The sequence below is a fragment of the Diadema antillarum genome, unplaced genomic scaffold, assembly GCF_040938485.1.
Source record: "Diadema antillarum isolate AM-2024a unplaced genomic scaffold, OU_Dant_1.0 seq00002356_RagTag, whole genome shotgun sequence".
In the NCBI taxonomy this organism is placed as follows: Eukaryota; Metazoa; Echinodermata; class Echinoidea; order Diadematoida; family Diadematidae; genus Diadema; species Diadema antillarum.
In genome coordinates, this window is record NW_027272970.1 from 22,501 (window position 1) to 49,228 (window position 26,728).

At 38.7% G+C, this 26,728-nt stretch overlaps 1 protein-coding gene across 1 annotated transcript in view; it reads right to left on the reverse strand.

The window, feature by feature from the left end:
* Nucleotides 1-6,308: 6,308 nt before the first annotated feature.
* Nucleotides 6,309-26,728, reverse strand: part of LOC139714635 (ATP-dependent translocase ABCB1-like) — a 53,137-nt gene continuing 32,717 nt past the window's right edge. Inside the window, exons 18-27 of the mRNA XM_071626315.1 lie at nt 19,677-19,754; nt 18,721-18,804; nt 14,727-14,933; nt 13,916-14,016; nt 12,007-12,156; nt 11,408-11,564; nt 10,393-10,590; nt 9,557-9,763; nt 7,874-8,020; nt 6,309-6,520 (exon numbers count right to left, since the gene is read on the reverse strand). Coding sequence (XP_071482416.1) covers nt 6,320-6,520; nt 7,874-8,020; nt 9,557-9,763; nt 10,393-10,590; nt 11,408-11,564; nt 12,007-12,156; nt 13,916-14,016; nt 14,727-14,933; nt 18,721-18,804; nt 19,677-19,754 — 1,530 coding nt within the window. The 3' untranslated portion in view covers nt 6,309-6,319. The remainder of the gene's footprint in view (nt 6,521-7,873; nt 8,021-9,556; nt 9,764-10,392; nt 10,591-11,407; nt 11,565-12,006; nt 12,157-13,915; nt 14,017-14,726; nt 14,934-18,720; nt 18,805-19,676; nt 19,755-26,728) is intronic.

A 26,728-nucleotide genomic window follows, 5' to 3' on the forward strand; every position in this document is an offset into this window, starting at 1 on the left:
CACACATTTGCGTTTTTGCCAACAGTTTCTTGTCAAACTGGCTTTGACGATTTTGATTCCACTCTGACGTTGTAATGCTGATAGATGTTTTGACACTCGAACTTCTTAATGTTCGACGGCGCACAATAATGTCATGCACCACACACACACTATTCACACCATTAATCTCTGTTTTAAATACAGTGTTCACAAAAACTCTAGGCGTTTTAACTTCTCCAACTATATAAACTTCTTAATCAACCAAAACGTTGTTTTCATCACTGAAGAGGATGCGCACCGTCAGTATCAATCAATTCATTTCAAATCACATTACGTTACACAATGTACATGTACAAGCATAATCTATTAATGTAAGTACTTGATTAGTTGCAGAGGACAACATATCGCACATATAAGTTCATAATTTTCACAACTATTGAAGAACAGTGTTAGAAAGAAGGCGAATATCAGCTTTGTGCAGTGACTTCACGGCGTGATTATGACTGAATATGGAAGCAGACACCACTCGTGTAACGAAATCCACTGGTGTACCTGAGTCCTGATTCGTAAAAGCTTGAAGAGTTGAAGTTCAGTCACCTGTAAGTGACCTTTTAAAAAAAAAATCCTGTCATCTTTGATTTTTTTTTCCATTTTTTTTTATTTTTTTTATTTTTTTTAATACCTAAAAAGTTCTTCCATCATTTTTCCCTCCGGGGGGGAGGAGGATAGAGGAAAGATTCCATGATATACAAAACTAAATCTACAAATTTCCAAACCAAATGTCCCATACATTTGCTTTTTTCAAACACATAAGCTGAGATACTGCTGTCAATACCTTCCAGATGTGCTGGAAACAAACGTTTCTGTATGTATTCAACATACAGTGTACATATACAGCCAAACCTGCCTTAGTGGTCACCTGTCTATAGCAGGCACCTGCTGTATAAGGTCAACAGAATCAATTCCTTCTGAGAGAAAAGCCATGTTAAAGACTCTGTCTATAGCGGCAACTTTTTCATCTCCCTTAGGTGGCCTCTATAGGCATGTTTGGCTGTATCTGGCGCAAATATTACGTCGCATTAAAAAGGTTACAACGTGGCGCCGATTTGAACAAGAGAGCGCCAACTTGTGTGTAAAGCTGGCTAACAGGGCCCATTAATCTCAAGAAGAGTGAAGAGTTGACCCCCTGCTTTGACATTTACCCCCATCACGCTGATTTTGTTAATGTTATTGTGTTTTCTAGTCTATTTGTATGAGTAGCAAAGTGCGCTTAGAAACGTCAGTATGAAGCGCCATATAAATGCAATTATTATTATTATTATTATTATTATCTGTCCCAAGGACTTTGGACAGTGTGCATAATGCTATGGGGTATTCTGTGCCAATCAGCACTCACAGGCACAGAAATATTTAACTACTCAAGTGGTGAAGATGCTGTTGTTTTGTTTTGTTTTGTTTTGTTTTGTTTTTTTGTTGTTTTGTTTGGGGGTGGGCTTTTTTTTCCAAACATTTTTGGATCACTACTACTATCATAAGAACATCAAATGAGGAACGCATGCAGCCTTTGCGCAATGCCAAATGCCATAATTATGTCTACCTAGGTATTTCTTTGGAGACCAATCACAGGAAAATATCAGAACATGAAAGTAATACCTTTTTAACAAAGATAACACGTAAACTCTAAGTGTCTCTTATGTCCATATGCAATAATACAAAACATGAAAGAACAAACATGACAGTTCAACACATAAAGTGATAAATACAATGTATCATAAAGTAATCTTGACAGTTATGATATATGGCGTAAATAGCTGTTTTAGGCAAATCTGTATAATGGTGCCACAATAAACGTGACCTACTACCCAGGCTAACATACAAGTGTACAAAACCATTCACGTAGAAGCCGAATATTATGACAATGCCATTACAGACACCAGTATATGAAAGCTCCCCCAAACAGCATCAGAAAAGTTTGAAGGTTAAGAATTTAGATTGCCAGCATTCAGAACAAAGGTGCAATCACATCAGCACCGGTTATTTCAAGCTACAAACCACAGATGAATACTCTCTTGAAGCAGCGTACACAATTGTGCTATAGAACTCAGCACACCTGCTCTTTTTATATCTTTGGTGATAAGCACATGCAAGTACGCCTGCACGATAGCAATGATATACACTGTATAATATAACATATAAATATTACTGTGAGCACTGAAACTGTGATCAATACAACTGCGCTAGATCAAACGGGCACTTGTCCATACAATAAGGCCCTTCTGCCACTCAACCAATTTAAAAAAAAAAGGTTCAGTACATGAAGTCGACACACAGTCTTCTGAACAAACATAACCATGGATATTTCTCTCATCCCTAGAAAACATCACAAGTGCAAATGAACAAAACAATGGGAAAATAAATGATTTCTTGCAGGTTTCCCCAAACAGTATATACAGTAAAAGGAACACAAGAATAAAGAGGAAAATAAAAAACACTCAAAGTAGCTGACACACATTTGCGCGTTCTCTGGCTTGATGGTACATTTCTTAAAGGGATCGTACAGCTTTGGTTAAGACCTACAGTAATTTCAGGTTTCTAACATTATTTGGTGAGATAATGAGAAACTTCTTATGAAATATGAAAGAGCATGTAATTCTATGAAGAATTCAATGTTTATTTGGTGAAAATTGGTTTTGAAATGGCTGAGATATCCAAAAAGAGCAACTCTAATAAAGTGTGGGACCCACACTTTATTACGATCGCTTTGTTTTACTTTGTTTTTGGATGTTTCAGTCATTCCAAACCTGATTTTCATCAAATAAACTTTGAATTCCTCTTAAAATGGCATGCTCTGTACTATATCATAAGTGTTTTCTTGGTATCTTGCAAAAAGTTATAAGCCCAATTCTCATCTCTACCAATACTGTACCATTCCTTTAAAGGAAATTAAACATATTTCCTAGGAACACATCGCTAAATGAACGTACATGTATAAACACAGAAGTCAAATTTACTGGATTTGCCTAAAATGCCAGTGTCCACACCTGCTTTAACATCTATCCTTTTTTCTTTTCTTTTTTATTTCAGCAGAGTGAAATCCACAAGAGTCTTTTCAAAGAGACAACACTCCATGTGTGCCTTGATCAAAGCCAATACAATATTTGGGTCTGCAAGGATTTCAAAAAAAAAAAAGAACTTGTATATTTCATCTTTTTGTTTTTTTCGTTTGTACTCTCATATCACCACTCACTGTATAAGCTGCTATCTTCCCATACAGATACAAACTTTCACGAATGAGCGGGTCTTAGACATTTACGTAAGATGTTGTTTTTGCAAATTGACAACAAGCGTCTATGAAAATTTACTAGTAGCCTAGCTCATAGCGATATTTTTGTGTTGTTAAATTCGCAGTCCAACAGCGATTTGCAAAATTTGTGAAAATTAAAACCCTTGCAAAAATAACGGCCTAACACAGTAACTTTTCAGGTACCTTTAAATCGTAGATGAGAAAGTATGCACACAAATAATATGTAGTCTGTCACACATTCTCCAGGACGCCTGTGAGAAAAAAGACTCATATCGCTTTGTCTTGTTAGCGGCAAAAGGTTGTTAGACGGTGCTATCAAAAGTTCATAAACTCAACACTTTGGGCCCACCAAGATCTAAAGTGCAAAATACATGCCACAGGATCCTGATGTTCCTTCAATTAAAACATTTACTGGTTATTAGCATGAGGCCTGAAAATGTTGTCAGTGAAGAGCATTTCCATGATGAAAGAAAGTGATAACTATTTGTGTGACAGGCAAAAATTTTTGCATAGATTGAGATGCTGCTATATATACATTTGATCATCTTGACATGTGACGCCACTAATATTTTTTATTCAATTAGAACACAGTACATCAACAGACACAAATGTGTTGCAGGTATGGCTATGACACTGTAAATAACGAATGTGAAATTACACACATGTGTCACTAGAATATTACAGCATGCAATGCTGCTGTGACTATAATATAGAATTTGTTCCCATGAGCACAAAGCTATACAGTCTGCTGCTTTATGCGTACACCCAAAAACCCCATCTGTGAACACTCCACAAGCCTTTTTGTTGTTCTTTTCAATGCTTAAACTAGACATGTCACTATGGCAATCGGTATGCATCTGCCACAAAGCATGGTTCTCCCAATGTAGGTCTATTAATTCATATCTGAATCAACCCAGTATTCTACTGAGGAATTAATGAAAATGTGTTTTTTTTTTCCTTAAATGTGAAAAATTTGATGTGGAGTAGAATGAAAGACAAGAAAAGTCATGAAAGGTCTTAAAACAACTCTGCAGAGAGAACTAAAAACAAGTCTGTAACAGCACTGCTTGGTTTTTAGTACAAACTCAAGAAAGGCAACATTTCAAATAACAAGAAGAAGAATTAAGGCAAAGTTTTGTAACTTTCACTATTAAAAAGGGCTACACAATGAAGATGAGCACTTACATTTTGTACAGACAGTTCAAAACATCGCGAGTTGTGTCAGCTGGTATGCTCTTAAACTACACAAGGTGAAAAAGTGAATTCAGTACTTACATAGTAGGGTCTTCAGAGTAAACTTGGTCAATAATCTACCATGGACAAAACTTTATCAAAACTTGGGGGGGGGGGAACAACATCATTCAGCATAAATTCTATATGGCTCTCTTCATAAGTTAGATAATAATCTAGAAATATGAAAATATTCTGCAAGCTTGAAAGACTATGGAGGACAAACTTATGAGGTATGTTGCACTACTCGGTAATGTTCTGAATTAATTTACGAGTTCTTAACTGGTGTAGAAAATACATCTCTCTTGAGCTCTTGACAAACTATGCATATAGAAACATCTTGTGTGTCATGAGCTTGTCTTGTATACAAATGGCCAGCCAACCTCTTCACTACTCGCACGAACAAATCATATTCTATTCTATTCTTTCACCATGAATTCTTCTACACACAACCATCTGAACATCTAGTATCCTCACTCACTCACACACACACACACACACACACACACACACACACGCACACATGCACACTAGACTTACGGAGTATTCAGCTTTCCATACATATTCAATACACATTCCATCCTTCCACACAGGTTTGATTTGTATGGCTTCAAAACACATGACAAAAATGTTCAGCAGCCTACGTTCTAATTCTGCATTGACTAACTGCATGAAAACACATGTGTTAAAGCTCTTTTCCTTCCAATACATACATCCTTAAGAAATGAGTGTTCACACCTAAAGCTTTCGCACTCATTCACAACAATCACATACATGAACTATACTTCTTTTTGACGTTCTTTGCTTGGAGGTAGCATCATCAATCACCAAAGGGCACTTTGTGCATTCAAAAACTTATCAGCACAAACACTAGACTTTACAGAGCAGCCGTATCTCTATAGTAAAGCCACCTATTGTGGACTTTTGCAGCACTGACACAAGCAACGGAATCTGTGGTCTTGCTACAAGCACATGATCTGTCCTCGAGCACACTCAGCACACACCCAGCAGAAGGGGAACTGCTACAAAGAGTAAATTTGTGCCTGAAGTACTTTGTTCATTGAAAAGCTTCATGTGTTTTGGAATCACCCACTCACATTTGCCAGTGACTTGGCAAAGTTATTTTATAGACCATAGCGGGCAGTATTACGCTCCAATACCACACCTTCAACCAATCCATATGTTCGGCAACCACTCTACTTGTTACAGATAGAGTACCTCAAATACTTTCTGGTACTGCATCCACACCTTTGAAAAACAGCTGATAAAATCGCTCCCTCAAACACTGCCTACAAACAGTTGCATTTTTAAGATGAATAAGTACGACATTCTTACAGGTCGTACATATCACATTCTAGATTCTTCCTGCAAACACCAGGGGCATATTTACATAAAGTGCTACCACACGCATACACACAAAGACAAAGACAAATTACCCTCTCGCTCTTTTCAACACGATTTGGACCAATGCAGTGTCCAGAAGGAGCAGCTCCTTATACATCCCCCTCGCCCCTCTTCCTCACCTCTCCCCTCTTCATCACTCAATCAATGAAGAGGCTTAATGAGGATGAGTCCCCGTTATACTCGGGCAGGTGTCGATGGGAAATGCGTGTTGCAGCAATCAGTCCGTTCTCAATGGACTAAGAGGGGTCTTCAGTGTGTAAGACTGTCTAGTTCCATGTAAGTTACCAGTAACAAGGTTGCAGGAATGACAAGGGCACCATAGGGGATCGACATTTCACCCCTTCCCCCCCTCCCCCTCCCCACCTACTTCTGTGACTATCGTAACCCCCCTAGCGATCCCTCTCAGTGCTGGAGCTGCTGCGCCATGTACAGGGTGTAGTACTGCCCCTTCTGGGCCATCAACTCCTCGTGCTTGCCAAACTCGGCCAGGCGCCCCTCCCGGATGACGGCGATCTTCTCGGCGTTGTGGATGGTGGAGAGGCGATGGGCGATGGTGATGCAGGTCCGCCCCTTCTTGGCCTCATCCAGCGCATCTTGGACGACCTGGTGACAAGGAAGAAAAATGAAGACATGGACATTATTAAAGGGAAGGTAAACCCAAAGAGCAATGTGGATTGAGTGAAAGCAACAACATTAGCAAAGCACATCAGTGAAAGTTTGAGGAAAATCGGACAATCGATGCAAAAGTTATGAATTTTTAGGTTTTGGTGTTTGAACCGCTGGATGAGGAGACTACTAGAAGTTATGACGTGTGAGTGGACAGCAATATAAAGAAAATATAAAGGAAAATCAACAAAATTCACTTTTCTTGCATCATGAAAAGGCACTTGCCTAACCGCTTTCAGAAAGCAGGGGGAATAATTGCTACCCTTAACATATGTCAGCATCAAGTTGATGGAATTTGTGGTTTTCATGAAAAATTATTTTTTGTGAAAATTTCTTTATATAGCCTTTATATTGTTGTCCTCTCATACGTCATAACCTCTAGTAGTCTCCTCATCCAGCAGTTCCAACACCAAAACTTTAAAAATTCATAATTTTTGCATCGATTGTCAAACTTTCACTGATGTGTTCTACTAATGTTGCTGCTTTCATTCAATCCACATTGCTCTTTGGGTTTACCTTCCCTTTAAGGGTCAAAGGTTAGTCATCAAAGAGGTAGAGACCAAGTAAAGAATGAAAATATTTTAATTGAGGGGAAAATGGAGAATCAGTCAAGACAATGCTCACTCAAGTCCTCCAAAAGTGCTCGTATGTCACAGTCTCAGAATAACGTGATGCACAGGTATACACTATGGCACATAAAGAGTTAAAGGAAACCAAAACCAATGTGGATTGAGTGAAAGCAGCAACAGTAGTAGAACACATCAGAGAAGGTTTGAGGAAAATCGGACAATCAATGCAAAAGTTATGCATTTTTACAGTTTTGGTGTTGGAACTGCTGGATGAGGAGACTATTTGAGTTTTTTGATATGACATCATGTGTGGACAACAGTCATAAAGAAAATATTAAGAAAATTAAACGTGATTTCAATTTTCTTCCATTATGAAAGAGCACTTGACTTTACTGCTTTCAGAAAGCAGGGGGAATAATTACTACCCTTAACATACATCTATGTCAGTGTCAAGTTAATGGAATGTGTAATTTTCATGAAAAATGATTTTTTGTGGAATTCCCTTTATATTTTCTTTATACTGTTGTCCACACATGATGTCATGAACTTAAATAGTCTCCTCATAACTTTTGCATTGATTTTCTGATTTTCCTCAAACTTTCACTGATGTTTTCTACTAATGTTGCTGCTTTCACTCAATCCACTTTTCTAATTGGGTTTTGGTTTCCTTTAAGGGAATGACATATGACCTTGTCAACAATGCAGAGTGTCGGTCACTTACCCGCTCGCTCTCAGTGTCCAGGGCAGATGTGGCCTCGTCCAGAAGGAGGACTTTGGGGTTCCGGACCAGCGCTCTGGCAATGGCTATCCGCTGCTTCTGTCCACCGGACAGCTGAGTTCCCTTGGCACCAACATTGGTGTCATATTTCTGCCACAATAAAACAAAGAACAAAAACAACAAAAGGGTGTCAATGTTGAATTCAGAATATCCATCCTTTTACCAGACAATTTGTTGTTGTGGTTGTTTTGTATTTTGCTGTATATCTGTTTTGTATTTTGTTGCGTACCCCCGGGGTTATCGCTTTGTGTAGCGCCACCTCATGTCCACCCGAAGACAGCCGCAAAGAAATGCATGCACTGTGTATGGGTGTACATAGTCACTCCCATGCCACTGCATGTTACACGATGCATGCATGGCACGCTGTGCAAGCAATAGCATGTGCTTCAGTGCACTGCAGTGTAGTGGCTAGCGCTGCTAGCTCCAGCACCAAAATAATTTCCACTTTTTGGCAACCAAGGGTACAACCTTTTAAAAAAATAATAATAATTCAACAAAATGGCTGATTTTCATTTGGTACCCCGGGATAACATTTATGTCATTATCTGCACAGTTTTGGTAAAATTAAACAGTGAACTGTTGGAGTAGGGGAAAAAAATGCTTTCTGTATAAAATGCTTTCTGTATGCACTTGATTTGTCAATCAGTTGCATAAAAAACCTCTCAAAAGAAGAATTTCATGAATGTGAATAATTACGCAGTACCCGCTGCATGCTAAAAGGATTAGAACCAACACTTGCTGTCGGGCGGGAGCTCAGTGGTCTAAGATGATGCCCGTCCAGAGATCAGGAGGTCTTAGGTTTGAATCCTGCTCGAGTATGTACACCCATGATTTCTTTTATCATGACTTCTACTAAAACACTGATCAATTCAGTGCTTATTTATATCGATATAGGGCAATTTGTTTATAAATAGTCAGTAGCATAAAAAACTTCTTGACAGAAGAATTTCATGAATTTGAAATGTTTTCTGTGCTATTCGGCTATGTGTATTCTGTAAACTTCAGAAATTCAGAGAGGTGTAATCTAAACCTTGCCCAAATCCAAAAACACAACTCTATGCTCATCATATTTTAGCATGATCTAGAAATCCTCCCTAGGAAACGTTCCACACATATTTTGGCATCCATTTGTTTGTCTCTCTTCACGTAACCATGAGTAATCTAGCTTGGCTGGACAATCCTGTCTCACATATTAGCAACTTGTGAACCTACAGTGTACAAGGAGAAAAAAACTTGAGTATTGTTGTTACTTTGGGGGGTGCCATTTTCTCTTTTCTTTGCACATTTCAGAGGGTATAGCAAGATGACATGATCAACTGGTCTTGCTGGGACCCAAACCTGAGACATCTAACCAATCTTCAGGTAGAAGAACAAGCAATCTTTAGGGATGATAACTTTTGAAACGTACAGTCAACCTCTCCTATGTTGACCTCGCACAAGTAACAAACAAGTCAGCGAAAAACTCTACTCAAGTTAAATGCAAGCATGCATTGATTATTCTGCATATTAGTCAAAATTCGCCAAAGTCAAAGGGTTTCGTCTGGTCCTCTTGGATTCAACTTAGCCTAGTTGACTGCACTTGCGTCAAAAGAAAGGGGAAGAAAAAATAAGAGTTATGAAGCTCACCAAGGGCAGTGAATCAACAAAGTCGTGGATGTTGGCTTTCTTGGCTGCCGCTATGCACTCCTCGATGGTCACTTTGCGGGAGTTGTCCCCATACATGATGTTCTCAGCGATGGACCGGTCAAAGAGCACCGGCTCCTGGGAGACCAGGCCCAGCTGTGAGCGCAGCCAGCGGATGTTCAGCAGCGTCGTGTCATGGGTGTCAAAGTTCTGGACAGGGGAATGGGGGGGGGGGGGGAGGGGAGGGAGATAGAGATGATTATACCTCAGATATGCAGGGTGAATACATATTCATAAAAGTTAAAATGACTCAAAACGTTCACATTTGTACCTAAATCACAAACTTGGTGCACAAGTTTAGGGCAAGTAGGAAATAATCATGAAAGACACATGTACACACATACAGACACACATATCAGCAACACACATGCACACACACACATATATGTTTTAAGAAGAGATATATTGTTTTATAGATACATGTCATGTGAAGGGTCTGCTCTCAAAGTGGGTTAAGCGCCATTTTAGATATTAAAGTTAATCCATCAGCAGACAGAGCAAAATAAAACCTTTCCAGTGATACCTCACTTGATATATGACAAGGAATATTCTTGTAGTTATGAATAAAAATATCCCATATTTTCTTACCGTTTTTGTTGTTTATCAGCAGCTTTAATCTCATTCATCTCAAAATCAACAAGAATGGGTAAATCAATTTTGTGGTCAAACTTTTTATATACACATACATGTAAATATACCTACGCATATATAGATAACAAACTGTATTGGTAGCAATATCAAAGAATAGGTTAACATTGGTGAATAAGATTGGTACTCACCACGCACCCCATGCGGGGGTCATAGAACCTCTCTATCAGCTGAATGGTGGTGCTCTTGCCACACCCACTGGACCCGACCAGAGCCAGCGTCTCCCCTGTGTTGACCTCCACCGACAGCCCCCGCAGCACCGGCACGTCGGGACGGGTCGGGTAGCGGAAGCGGACACCGCTGAAGGAGACGGATCCGCTGTAGCTGGCCTGTAGGAACAAATCACAAGAGCATAACTCGAGAACTCTTCTAGAGAAAAACTATCTCTCTTTATGACCGAAATCCTCCAGATCTCAACATCACGATCACAATCGAGAGTTAAAGGCACAACATCATTAGCATCTAGAAAGGCCACTGGCAGTAGGAGTTAAAAGTTCAGGCAAGCAAAGTGGAAGTTTGTAGTAGAAGTAGTCTTACAAGTGGTTGCAACTGCAGTAGTAGAAACACAAAGGTCCTGTTTACCTTTGGGAGCAGTGATTTTAAAAATGTTCAAAATATCACTTTTGATGCATTTGTGTGGGTCAGTTGTATCACAAAACATCCTACCATATAAAGTTTTTGCAATAAAGCCTAAAATATAAGGAGATATCACTATTTTTCTCATTAAACCATAACTGTTCACGGTTTAATCAGGAAACATTTTTATCATAACTATTGTTCACATTTTGTATATTTAATAATACTTACATGTAACATCGATTATACTGGTTCAAACTTTTGCATTGGTTGTTTCTATCCCTAACTCACATTCTAGAACTATTTTGAAGCACTAATGCTGGATTTTTGTTTCATCTGCAAACTGTAAATTATGCCTTTGTAAGCTTAAATGAGAAATTAAGTAAAGCAGTTGTACTTTACATAGAGGTTGTAGTATTGGTGGTGTCTGTCCAAAGTGCATCATTTTCCCTAGTTTCACTTGGTCTGGTAACTATAAGTCTAAACACCGCATTCACACCTTCTGGTTAAACAATTTGACACATAAGTCACTGAATCTTACAAGTGATCGCAAACTTAAATCCATCTTACCGGTTTCTCTCCATCCTCACTGTACGTGTCAATCTCTGGTTCTCGGTCGACCAGCTGGAACAGTTCAGCCGTCGCCACCTTAGCCTTGGAGAAGTCTGGCACGGACCCCATGGCCCGACCGAGGCCAAAGGCACCGAACATGATGGCAGAGAAGGACCTGAAATGCAGGAATTTTATGAATATCATGACTATTTAGATACTTTCGAAAACTGACAGTGAATCCCACCATCAACGTCTGCTCAGAAACAATTATCACGGCTATCTTTTATAAAGTACAGAAAGGAAAAATAGTTTAATTTCACCAAACCCAGTGATTAGGAACATCAACATGTGATACTGGACTTTTAAATGAATATCCAAATTCCGTAGTCAAGTTCACATTTAGAACATGCCATGAGGTGGTTATTTCAACATGTATTTCCACTTCCCACAAAACATATGGATTTTCTACTCCAGTGAAATGTTTTGCCTATCTAAAAGTGCCACATGAGTTGCTACAAAATTGATTTTCTAGTTTATTCAAGAAAGAAATCATGAAAAGAGAGCAGACAATGCAGCCTAAAGAGGATCACACATGGTAAGCAGCATTCTGAACTCACAAGAAGACGTCGGTGAAGCTGACACCAGTCGTGGCGATATTTTCTACCAGGTAGGCACCCAGACGGAAGACGGCGGCGTAGGCGAAGAAGATCATGGCTTGGGAGAAGCCGAACGCCAGGCCGGCAGCAAACGCACCACGTATTCCTTGTCTGCAAATGGGGCAGGCATCAACAAAATTAGGCACTTCTAGGGTACACCAACAAACAAGACAATATATATATACATATATATATATATATATATATACATACATATATATATATATATATATATATATATATAACGAAGAATAAACCGGTAATGCAATATTTCGCCAATATAGAGTTTATTGAGCAACTCAATAAACTCTATATAATAATATTGAGTTGCTCAATAAACTCTATATTGGCGAAATATTGCATTACCGGTTTATTCTACGTTACATTGGAGCCAATACGTGAATTCGCAACATGTTTATATATATATATTATATATACACACACACACACACACACACACACACACACACACACACACACACACACACACACACAAAAGAAGAAAAATATCATAGTGATGATATCATCACCTAATTGTACAGGACACAAAGAGAAGGTATTTGAGGTGAGGCAGGGGGTCTTTCTCAACCCGTTGAGGACGAGTCATGAGTATACTCAGGTAGGCATCTATGGGGAATGTGTGTTGTAGCAAAATCAAACCGTCCTGAACGGGTTAAAGGGGAAGGCTAGTAACTGATCAGTGGGAATCAGTGGAAATGCTGGGAGATGATTGTTCCAATTCCTTACGGGATTCATTCAAGAGTTCATTGTATATCTATTGTTGTGTGAAAATGATTTGCTTCAGAACGGTCTCATATTCAAGTAATGTGCAGATTAATGCTCCGTAACTGACCAGGGACGCTAACCTGGCAGCATTAAACTGCACATTACTTGAATATGAGACCATTCTGAAGCAAATCATTTTCACACAACAATAGATATACAATGAACTCTTGAATGAATCCCATAAGGATTGGAACAATCATCTCCCAGCATTTCCACTGATTCCCACTGATCAGTTACTAGCCTTCCCCTAAGCATGGGCAAACTGAGAATTTTTTTTTTTTTTTTTTAGCGGGGCGCAGTTTCACATAAAAATGAATTCAATCTTATTCAGGTCAGAAGATGACAAAATGTGGCAACACTAAACCTGTCACGTCTAGGGTACAGATTTTCAACTGCATGGGGATCTCACCTTGCAAAAAAAAAAAAAACATCCTTCACACAAAACATCCTGTGTTTCATCTCTAGGTCTGAACTTGAGCTCACAACCTTCAGATCAGTGGTCACCTGACATACCTCATGCACTCGGGCCACTTGCTACCAATTATGTAACTGCTGAAAGCATTGGGTACCTTAACCTGATGGGGACAAGTCCCGTGCATACTCGGGCAAGTGTCTGTGGAAAATGCATGTTGTAGCAGAATCAGTCTGTCCTCAATGGGTTAAAGGGATTGTATAGTTTTGGTTGAGACCTAATTTCATGTTTCTATCATCTTTTGGTGAGATAATGAGAAACCTCTTATGAAATATGAAAGAGCATGTGATTCCATGAGGAATTCAACATTTATTTGATGAAAATTAGTTTTGAAATGGCTGAGATATCCAAAACAGAGCGATTCTGATAAACTGTGGGACCCACACTTTATTGCGATTGCTTTGTTTTACTTTGTTTTTGGATGTTTCAATTATTCTAAACCCGATTTTCATCAAATAAACTTTGAATTCCTCTGAAAATGGTATGCTCTATACTATTTCATAAGTGTTTTCTTGGTATCTTACAAAAACTTAAAAGCCCAATTCTCATCTCCACCAATACTATACTATCCCTTTAATCACCCCTTATCCCCCGCACAGAGTATGGACTCACTTGTATGGTGGCTTCTGCAGCTCCGTGTACTTCTCATGGAACAGCTGACCACGATTCAGGGACTGGACCGTCCGGATGTTTTCAATGGCCTCAGAAACAAGCTGTATACAAAGGCAGCGAGAATCACACGACAGTAAACACAAAGGAAATGCAAGAAACACACAGCAAAGTTGAAACAAAAGAAAAAAGTTTTACCTAATCATTGAGACAACGTGTAAAAGTATGAATGCTAATCTCAGAAAATGACACAGTGACAAAAAGGAATAGCAGTTGCATATTTTACTAAATTAAACACCATATTGAGGGTTTTTTTTAATCATTTGTAAAGTTCTATATCACCTGTAAAATTCATCAGGAGGACATATGCTATAAGGTAATATCCAGGTATATATTCATGAATTGTACATGTATATTGTATACACTGTAAAACTAGAAATTTTGTGTGCATTTCAATTTTGAAAATTTCCCCTAGAGCCAAGACTTGCAAAATTAAAACACATGCAAAGGTTCTGGTCTACACCATATTGCACTGGATGCCAGTGGAAATTTGCAAAAATTTCATGCCGTGAATATTTTCTGCTCTACAATAGTGATATATACATACAAATGTGTATATAGAGAAAGAGAGAGAGAAAGAGATAGGGTAGATATATAGAAAGATTGTTTCTGTCTTATTCAAATGGGATAACCTAGAATGTACCATAAAATATACATCTCTGTAGTAAAACTTAGGATACAGCATACTACATAAATTCATGGTTTGTGAGATGGTCTTCTTCAGACTGTGGGAAACAGGGGAGGATGCGGTTACCTTGCCAACCTCAACCTGGCTGCCCTGCTGCGAGATGGAGTTGCCCTGGAGGATACGCCAGCCCAGCATCCCGGCCAGGGAGAGGAGGGGGAGGAAGCCAAAGAGGAGGAGGCACGCTAGCTGCCAGCAGTAGTAGAAGGAGATGGCGATGCCCACGCCGATGTTGCAGATAACCTCAAATATCATCCCGATGCGTATGCCTGTAACCTGCACATTGATAAAATGGTGAAAGTCAAAATCACCTTGAGAAAAGGGCTGGAAAGTGTCACCACAGATTAATCAATACTGCATTGCATATACTTGTAACATCAGAAATGTTAAAATGCATGAAACTTGCGAAGTTCGCGTGCAAGGATTTGTGAGAGTACAAGGCACTCAAAAGTTTTTGTCTTCACGATGCATTAAATGTCAGTGGCAATTTGTGAAAGTTTAATGAGGTGAAAAAGACACATAAGTGTAAAATGGACACAATGCATGCAAGATAGAGTATATCATTATTGATTGAAAGGTATTTATTAAATAACATCTCTTGCAGCCAGGAGGCTGAATTGCGGACATTTTACAAAGATCATCATGAATACATTCAAATATACAAACATACATTAGAAATATTAACTATTGCACAATAAAATTGACCTTTACCATCAACAAACAAAAAATACAATTATTCACATCTCTGTTCTTATTTGCATAAATAATCTCTTTTGTTTGATAGATAACCTTACTAAAAAAACAACTTTCTTTTCATCTACTCATCTTCTTTTAACCCATCTTCTCTTTTACCCCTCCTTATAAACTTTACCATCTTCGTCTTCACTTTCACTCCTTCAGCGTCTTCTTATTCCCTGAAATTATCCTTATCATAATCACACATTATTACTTTTCATCATTAAAAATCAAAATACCCTTTAGTCTCTACTAAAAAAAAATCAATATACATTCATCAAAAATATACTATTGCAGTGTATTATGTAAAACACTGGTTTCATATCAGTAAAATTATTCAAGCTATAAAAAATTTCTTATTTCACATAACACAGGACAGAGGAACATACAATTGTATAATGGTAACTAAACTGATCTAAAAAAATCTGCTTAAGACTAAAAAATTCTGGCAAATGAAAAAAAAAATGAGATGAAATCAGAAATAAATGAATGAATGGAGGGCCCATAATCAAACACATCATTACAAAGAGAGAAAGAAAAAAAAAAACCAACCTTAACAATAATGAATCCAAATGCGATTTGTAACAAAGTTGAGTGTTATATCAAAAAGAGAAAGTTTCGGCGTGCCTGCAAAAGGCTGAACTTGAATAACAAAACACAGAGTGTATGGGCGATATAACTATCAGTAAAACATCGATTATATTCTTCTCTGTCAAAAAGATATATTATATATAATCATATTCATATCAAAGCACTTAAAAAACTTTCAGATCTTACACATATGAAAATAAAATCAGTTGTTATCTCATTTTCATAAATAATCTCTATTGTTCATACAAATGACCCGACTAACCCCAACTTTGTTTTTTTTTTTCATCTACTCATCTTCTTCTTCTTCTCTTTCCCCCCGCCTTATAAACTTTACCATCCTCTTCTTCACTTTCCCTACTTCAACCTCTTCGTATTCCCTTACTATCTATTACAAAACCTCAATCAAAAACTCAGACTTTACATTCATCAGAAAGTATACTACTATTATACAAAACACTAAATTCATATCAAAAAGATTATTCAAAATACAAAATTTCATATTTCACATGACACCGAACAGAGGAACGTGACGTGGCGATCAAAATGAAATCAGAAAGTCTGTTTAGGACTAAAAAATTCTGACAGGTGAAACAAAAAAATTGAGATAAACTCAAACAGGCTTTACACATATATGGAAAAAAAAGGCGTTGGCATACTACTTTTGCTAGTGTCCTCTACGAACGGTACAATCAAATAAAAAGGGGAAATATCTACACATACATCAATTATGGCGTATAAACTCCCCTATTCGGCATTAATATGGCGTCTGTTATTTTCTAAGAGGCATTAGCTCAGTTTGATTTCTCTTCTTTTTTTTATGCTGGTGGTTTGTTGTTCAGTGTACAAAGTGGTGTGGGCTTTCTTCTCTGCAGAGGTTGAATAAAGCCAGGGCACTGAAATAATTGTCTGAAAGACCCCTGATGAATAATATTAGTCAAAAGAACCCAATAACATGCTTCCATGGTGAATTTGCAAGAAACGGCGATTAATCGCAATCATGTTGCAAATGGGCTGATGAGTGTAAATGGCTGAAAACCGGATACAGAAAGAAATGTAGCACATCTACCCATTAAAAAAAGAAAGAGGGAGAGAGAGAGAGAGAGAGAGAGAGAGGCTGAGGCTGGTGTGAGAGTGACAATCCATAAATCACATATTCTATTGAGTATTATACAAACGAATTAAAAAAGGAAGGGGGCTATTCTTCATTCTGTTTGTTCTACAGAAAAAGTCAGGTATTTTTTGAGAATGTCTTAAAAGTCTTTCATTTCTTGGTTTCTGAGGTAAATAGTTTTTGAATTGATCAGTATTGTTGAGAGTTTTTTGTATGAAATTCAAACACAACATGTTTCTCCTTTCCTGCAGGGTGATCATGCCTAACTGGGCGAGCATGTCACAGTAAGTACTGTACTGGCAACCGAAGATGATGCGGAGGGCTCTTTTTTGTATCTTTTCGATGTTTTCAGATTGTTTCTGCGTAATACCGCTGTGCCACACCGGGGTTCCATATTCAAGCACTGGGCGAATGTAACCTTCATAAATGGTCAACATATCGCGGGGTGGTAAACAATGGCGCTTTAGGACTCGGAGCATATGGAGCTTCCTATTGGCACGTTTCGACATGTCATTAATGTGGGACTCCCATTTGAGGTCGCTTTGGATGAGAATTCCGAGAAGTTTGATGGTTTTAACAGACTCGAGCTGATGATCTCCTAGTAATACGGGTAACAATGGTGGCGTGTTTCTCATGAAGTTAACTTCCATTGTCGTGCATTTCATAGGGTTTAATTTCATCATGTTAGCATCCGACCAATTTGCCAAATACGAGACAGCCGCTTGCATCTCAGATTGGTCATTCCCAGAGCGGCATTCCACCAGCGTCATATCATCAACATACTTGTAGGACCGAATGGGTAGTAGTGGCTTTGCGTCATTTATCATAGAAAGGAATATGATAGGGCCCAAACGCGTTCCTTGGGGGACACCTGCATTGAGAGATGCCCAGTCAGACAAGGATCCTCTGTAGCGCACACATTGCTGACGTCCAGAAAGAAAGCTTGCAATCCATGGTATTATGCACGGGCGGACTCCCATCTGGACGAGCTTCATTATTGCTGTTGTGTGGTCTATCCGGTCAAAGGCCTTTGTGAAATCGGTGACCACTAGGGTAGACGATGATTTTGATTTCTCAGCATTAACATAGATGTTGTGCAGCACATTGATGATGCAGTGCGAAGTTGACAGGCTCTTTCTGTTGCCAAATTGCATGGGGTCCAAGTTGGGTGCCATATCGCTCATCACCCATTTCGCTACAAAACCTTCTGCAACCTTGGCAATGTGGTCAGTGAGGGAAACTGGACGGAGTTTCTCGAGGGACGGGGGAGACGTTTTCGGAACGGGGATCACAATTACGCGTTTCCAAACGTTCGGCACAACACCTTCCTGGATAGATGTATTTATTATGTGTGCAAGTGGTGTAGATAATTCATAAGAAAATTCACGTAGAAATCGGGAGGAAATATTATCCGGGCCGCCAGCAACGTTTCTTTTAATTCTCGAAAGGGCTTTCTGAACATCCCAGGGATAGATATCAGATAGATATCAGATAGATATATATATTATCCCCCTTGAATCTGATGTGACTGGAAAAAAGGGGCATATGAATCCCAAAATTTTGCTACTTCAATTCAGTCCCATAAATCACTATCAACTGGCAGGTGCCAATGCTTTGTGTACTCACTCCTTGGATAAGGGATACTTCAGTTGCCAGTTTGGTTGTGAGGGCACCAGTGGCGTGGGACTTGTCATCAAACCATGCAATGTTCTGTACAAGAGAAACAAATCGAATATAAAACAAATAAAATATAAAGCACATCAGAGTATTAAAGAAACTGAGATATTTAATACACACCATACACTAAATTTATCAATAATTGCATATGATTTGTACTGTCACAGTTTTGTTTTTGGACATTTTTTTTATCTGGAGTTTTAGGAAGAGCAGTATTCATACTAATTTACTTAAAACTAGCAGAAATCACCGATGCTAAATGTCCGACATTCTATAGACATACACTACGTGCAATGAAAAAAAAAAGACCATACAAATGGTTCGTATCAAATCATATCACAAATGATCAAGGAAATGTTTACTACACCTAAAGTACACTGAACGAGAGTCAGTCTCTAGGAAACACTTTTGAGGGACATGGGATTCAGATTAATATCGTGTATCATCTAACAAAATCAAGATCAGCAGGGATTCATTCTGCAAACATCACTATAAAGAGTTCATATTGACACAGTTGCATAGGAATCATGGAAAGATAGATACAGAGATACTGTAAAAGTGGTTATTTTCGCGCGACTAATTTTTCGCGCTTGGCAGAGTAAGAAGAGTTTCGCATGTTTTTAATTCTGCGGAATCAAGACATCAACTACTGGAACATATGGCACGCAAAAATATTCGCGTGCTTTTATTTTCGTGCTAGCTTCTGGTTGCGCGAAATACGCGAAAATTTCAACACCGCGAAAATTTCCACTTTTACAGTAGATAACTATAGATAAAAGGAACAATACAAATACGAATAGATAAATTAATGAATGAAAAGATAAAATAGGTAGGTGGAAAGATAGATTGTGGATAGATGGATAGACAGAGAGATAGAGTCATTGCAAATAAACATTATGTCGTACCTGTCTCAGCATGGCCTTAAACATCATGTGACGCAGACGTAGCGTCAGTTCGCCACCAGACTTGGCAAAGCCCACACCCTGAAGGAAAATGGCAGTGATAGCAATTGTTACAGAGGACTACGCCTTGGTCTCATTTAGCATGGTATCAGCAAAGGTAGTAGAACCTTGTTTCATACTCCCTCAATACACATTTCTGGACATTCTGAGGATATCAGACAAAACTAAGTCCCCTTTTGGGATCAACAATTCTAGGTTTAGCATTTTACTTCTCATTTTCTATTGGCCTGAAATTGAAATATGCCATCCCAAGTTTCAGCTTCTAATTATGCTTTAATTGTCACGATATCTGATCAACTGTTGTTACTATCATTAAGGCGTGACAGATTTAATATAGCGAGCGTTCGGCCGCGTGGGGAATGCTCGCGTTCCTCCTTTTGTTAGGGGACGCCCCTATTCCTCCTGCGTGCAGAATGGGGGGGTTTAATCCCTCTATTCATCAGCCTAATGAGGGCGTTCCTTGGACGCAACAGAACGGGCTTGCTCACAAGTCGCATTCATGGCGTTCCTCTCCGCTTTAGGAACGCAAGGATTATCCCAACCACGTGCTTTCCGCGCACGGCTTCACCTTTGAAAAGAACAATTTGCGCCGGCAAGTGCACAATTCACGGTGGACGCCAGAATTCCACATCGTTCTTGCAAGTTAAAATAAATCGCGTGGCAAAAACGAGTGAGAGAAATCGCGCACTTCAGACAGTTAAACGATTGCGACTCCACATGCTCGCATACGCTACGGAGTAACATTGCACGAGTTCGCAAAATTCTCACGACTCGCAGTTTCCAAGCGTCATGAACAGGATTGGTATTCCAAAAGTTTTGCCAAAGTTTTGCGATTATTCACAAGCAATAATTCACAAGCGAGAAGTTGCATTCTGGTTTACTTTTCGATGACATTAGTCAAGGCTCGACACTTACGGGGCCACCAAAAACGCGCGTCGGGCCACCGAAATTTCAGAAATGAAGATTTTGGTACGATCGGGCCACCAAAAAAGTCGGATGTTTGCCTTTACTTTCGAAAATGAACAGCGGTAACAATCGGCTCCGTAAGATGCTAAAATAGATGTCAGATGTTTACTCTTAATTTTGGAAATGAATAACGGTAATATTCGACTCCGTATGATACTAAAATAAATGTCGGATGTTTGCTTATACTTTGGGAAATTAATAACGGTAAGAGTCAGCTCCGTACGGTGCTTAAATTAATGTCAGATAATTGATTTTGCCTTCGGAAATGAATAAGGATAACATTCGGCTCCGGAAGATGGTGAAATAATTGTCGAATGTTTGCTTTGACGTTCAGAAATGAATAATAATGATATTCAACTCTGTATGATGATAAAATAAATTTCTGATGTTTGCTTTTATGTTCGAAAGTAAATAGCAAAAACATTCAGCTCCGGAAGATGCTAAAATAAATGTCGAATGTTTCCTTTGACGTTCGGAAATGAATCAGAGTAATATTCAATTCCGTATGGTGATTAGATAAATGTCAGATATTTGCTTTACTTTCGAAAGTAAATAGCAATCACATTCGGCTCCAGAAGATGCCAGAATAAATGTCAGATAATTGCTTTTACTTTTGGAAGTGAATAGCAGTAACATTCTGCTCAATACCATGCTAAAACAAATGTCGGATTTGTTATTCCACACTGCTCGATTAATAAAAAAAAACTGTTACGATTCGCTAAAGTTTGTTATTATGCCGAAGGTTCGCTTTTCTTTTTTATATAAGTTTCGAAATTTCGGACGTTATATAGCTGATACGAAAACGAAGTTTCTTACCACGAATATGATAATTTCTTTACAGATAAACGACCCACCTTTTTTTCCATTTTCGGATGAATGAACCATCTGAATATTTTTTTTTTCCCGGAATGATGAATATCGTGCAAAGAAGTAAACGGATGTCACGTTCAGAAATAAACCCATATATTCCCGTCACAGGAAAAGATTCGGCGTTTTTAATTTTCTTTTAGCCAAAAATGACATAAGTTTCGTACCATGCACGTAATTCATTCTCACATTTACGAACCTTCGGAATAATGCCACAAATGGTATTAACGAGCCCTAATACAATTTTGGATTAACACATTACATAAGGCATATCAAATTTGCGTGTTTTGCGGGTTCAGCAAAAAGAACCATCGGATTTACGAACCTTATTCTTCTTTCGGAATAATGAACATAAGGCAAAGGAAATAACGATGCCATAATAGGAATTCAAATTATTTTCTTGCCTCAAAGATTTTCCATACTTATTTTCCGAACTACTAACCCCCAATGCCAGACTAAAAATCCGAAAATTAAATAAGCTCTGCTTTCTGATGTTTTGTTAATCCCAGAAATTAAAAGGAACAAGTTGTGTTATTCGTTTTCAGAGTAACGTAATTAATTTAATATCCCGATAAATGCACCCTTAGAATCACAAAATTCGTGCGGTTTCGGATTAATGAATCGTATTTATTTTTCACATTAACGAATATCAATACGGCAGAGGGAATTTTCGAGAATATTATAGCGAATCTTATTTAACTTTCGCATTACAAGAACCTTACAGGTGCAACGAACATCAAAATATAAGAACGATGTCAAACTAAAAATTGAAACTGTATAGTTGCTTCAAGAATTTTACCTCCCGTCTATATTGCTTTTCCGATCTAAATCTAAAAATGAAATAAAACAAAACAAAACAAAACACGATGAAACGCGCTATTATTGCCGAACATAGAATACATCCCCATAGGTGGAACAAAATAACAACAGAAAAAGATGCAGAGAGAGAATGATGGGCGGGAGAATGGTCTAGGAGGTCGAAGATCTTTTGTGTGTGTGTGTATGTGTGTGGAATTGAATATTACATGTACATGTTGTGCACAGAAATCTGTCAAAGTCTGTCAAAGTGTGTCAGAGTCACGAGAAATCAAGTTTTAGTTATGCCTATAGATATAAATGTGGATTCTACAGACTCTAAAGCTACGTTTACACCATGTTCCCGGCGGCCACGTTGTATTTGCCTGAGATGCAGTGCGCTGTGGGTATACTAGTATATGCAGTTGAGACATTCTCCTGGTTCCCCCCCCCCCCCCCCCCCCCCCCACCTTCGCATTCTAAGTCTTGTTCGGATCGTTCCAGTCCTCGCCCCGGCGAACATATTCTATAGCTATCACACGCTGTTCTCACGGCGTCTGATCAGGCTATAGACTATCAATATTTTCCGTCCCGTCCCGCTGCGGACCGCCTCCAAGTTTTGTTAGGGTCTATTACGTGCCGTCGTGTTTCATTGCATTCATCCCATTTTATCAAGGCATACAAAATTCCTCATTAGCACCGGGACTGCCGTGGCAATTTTTTTTAACAGTTTAAGAATGTGACACGACATCCACGGCAATCACGGCCTGTCACATTTGCCTATCTCGTCTCACAGCGTTGTTTCACGTCCGTCCCATTTTGTCCGTGATGGCCTGAAATGTGACTGCCGTGGTTGCCGTGAACATGTGTAAACGCGGCTTTTAGCTTTACATAATCCAATTCCACATCCCTTTAAACCTTAAATACGAATATTTGTACGCTATTGTCAGTAGTTCACTTTCTAAAAAGCAAAAACAAACGAACAACCAAACAAACGAACGAACAAGTAAACAAACAAAACCATGACAATCTCTTAAAATTCAGGTTCTGTTTCCGTTCAAGCTCACAACCCGATTCTTTCCCTAAACGAAACAATACAGCAGTCGTTCTTTATAGCGACGCACGACGGCGTTTACGCTCCTCCTCTGTCACTTCATAAGGCGAAAGCATTCTATATGAGGAGTCAAAGAAAATCATCCAATTATAAGACGGTATCTATCATCGACCAATACGGCAGCCTGATGTGAACTTCGGTGTGTTTTTGTCCGTGCCGCAAAATGAATACGTCGGTGCGCTTTTGTGTGTCGGGTGCATCTTTAGCAAGGAGCTACAAGTTTTGTTGCTTGTAGCTCCATGGCTGTTATTGCTGCCCCAAAACAAGGGAAGCAGAAGAAAAAGGGCATACCTGCTATTAAGAAAAGCCTCTTTTAAACGAGGATGTTTCTTGCTGCTATTCCCTTCCGATTGTAAAAACTAAAGAGGGTGCTTTATAAGCAATTATGAATACCTGAATTGAAAGGACCAGAGGATACCCATTCTGTAGGCGACGTAAAAAGCATAGGAAAGCCAATTGAGACAATTGGTGCTGGTCAGTCGTCTGCCGAGATCATGGTAATTGCATGTACAACAGTACTATAAACCATCAAAATTAATGTATACACACGAATGTAACATTGATACATATCTTTCTCATAATCTGTCACTTTGAAACACTGCATAAAATATGAAGTACCACTGACTTGGTTACTTAACTCAGCATGACATTAAAGCTTTCTAGTATCACATTATTGTGTTACGGGGGGGGGCGTTTAATAAATCTGTTTGTACAGTTACGAACAACTTACGAGCGACTGGTGATCAGTTCTGATGTGCTATACTTATCAGAATTTCCATAATTCAGCACAAGAACTTATCATCAGTCACTCGTAAGTCGTTCGTATCTTTACGAACAGCTTTATGACCCCCCCCCCTTCACTGCGTTTCAAGCAGTGGAATATAATTATATCCTAACAAAATATACTAAGATTAAGGCATTTCGTTTTCTAGTTCACGAACTTTCGGAATAACTTTTTTATTTTGTGTGTGTGTGTGTTCTTGAATATTCATCAAAACGAACTTAATTGCATTCTATGTGATTAACGAAATTTTGGAATAATTAATTGCAGACAGAGATGAAAATGACCGTTACTGTTTCTTGCATATTTCTCAGTTTTTATGTTCACAACGATGTTCCTCGCTTTGTGATTACGTTTGGTCCATCCATCGCGTTTCCCGCAAGCTTGAAAAAGGAGCTAAAATTCACGCAAGGAGACGGGTTTTCTTCCACGAGAGACAAATCATTTGTAGAAGATGCACTGTCCTTCCCGCCTGTTATAAAGATAACCTATCATAGTACTATATACGGCTAGCACTGTATGTAGTACTGAAGAAATTTTTCCTGGTGAGAGTCGGTAGACTTATCCGTTCCAAGCGCGGGTAAATTAGTAAGTCTTCTCTCAGGACATTAGGTTTTACCCATAACTTTACGGAATCCGCATATCGTCTTGCTGACCTATAAGAAAATAAGCCCAAACATTACATTTTGCCAGTTAACAAATAGCCAGGTTAATTATTGTTGCACAAGTTGTCATTATAATACGCTTTGCAAAAAGTAGGCTTACTTTCAATCTTCACTGATGAGCTCTAAACAGCCCATTACATAACCAGGGAAGAGGGATAATTACATTCATAGTTTAAATGAGTTTTCTTAACCCGTTCCTCCCATAATTCTCCAAGAGCCTGAAATGCTCAAAAGCGAGATTCTCTTTGCAGGTCGACTTGAGAATGGACAGGTTGGTATTCCTCCTGTGCGGAAACAGTCAAGCTGTATGCCTATTATGACAGTATCCCCTTTCCATGGTCAACTACAATACCATGTGCCATCAAACAATGAAAGTATCGATCGGGCACCAGGTATAGGTATGAATAGACATTGCGCTAATGGGCTCACAAACTCTTTTGTTGTACACAAGAATATTGTCACTGGAGGCAAGTATCTACTGAGCTGAGCCTCTATCGCTGTGTACATCTTAATTCGAGTTTTATTGCGAAAGAAGCACATATACGCGAAGTTAGTAACGGCAATGCACAAAACACAAAAATCTTGAGAGCTTTTGAAAAAGCGGGATCCGAAACATGGACCCGTTTCTAGACACTGTACGTTTTAAATTTGATATGAAAAAAACAAACGCATATTCCCCAAAGTGCATGCAAATTTGCGATTTAAATTGAAGTGCGTTGCTGTGAAGATATGCGTGTGAATTCGTATGATTCTGTCGAGATAATTTTTCAGTGCCGACTGAGTTGAAAGAGGATGTGTGATTTTCCTTCCCTAAGTCGCCATATTTTTATTTGTTTTGCTTACATTTCTATTGCCATACTCTGAAAATGAATTGTTCTCGCGCTCCGATTCGCAACATTACCGCTCTGTGATGTACGGCGCGGGCCAGTCTGAAATAAAAACAAGAAAAATTGTTAATCCGGAAACGACATCTTTCGGATTACTAACCTTCGTAAAGATAAACATCTTTCCATCGTCGAACTTATTAACTTTGGACTGAGATTTAAACCTTCGGAATAGCGAACTACAGTAACAATAATTTGCTACTATTTTTTTCATCGACATTTCGTGAAGCACGATGCGTTTCGGTAGTTTGAAACGTGTTAATGTTGCGATGTCTTTCCCCTGCTAGTGCAGACTAAGTTCAATCATGGCGAAAGTTCCGTTACGAAACAAAAAATGATTCAAGTCTTTTCAACAATAACACGCTTCGGTTTATAGTTTTTATGCGTTTAAACGCAGTTTTTAGTTTCGTACAAAAACCGCAAGTCTTTTCTGCAACGCTCTTGCGTTTTAGATACAGCGTTGCTTGTGATTTGATGGACTTGCATTTGACTATTAGAATTAGTGTTTAAACGCAATTGAGTTTAAGTTTCTTACAATTTTCTAGTGTCGGATGATTATGAAATGCAAGTCTTTTCAGCGTTCCGTGTTTGATGGACTTGCATTTGATTTTGGGGGTTGCGTTTAATTCTTAATTTTGCGTAAGAAGTAAAAAATAATGCAGGTCTTTTCAACAATAACTCACTTCCGTAGATGTTTAGAGATGCGTTTAAACGCAGTTTCTTATAATTTCGTACAAAAAGTGTGTCTTTTCTGCAATGCTCTTGCGTTTAAATACAGCGTCGCGTGTGATTTGATGGACTTGCATTGGATTTTTAGAATCGCGTTGAAACGCAACTGAGTTTTAAAGAAGTTCCCTACAATTTTCAAGTTTCGTATATCAAACGCACGTCTATTCAGCGTTCCGCGTGATGACATGGACTTA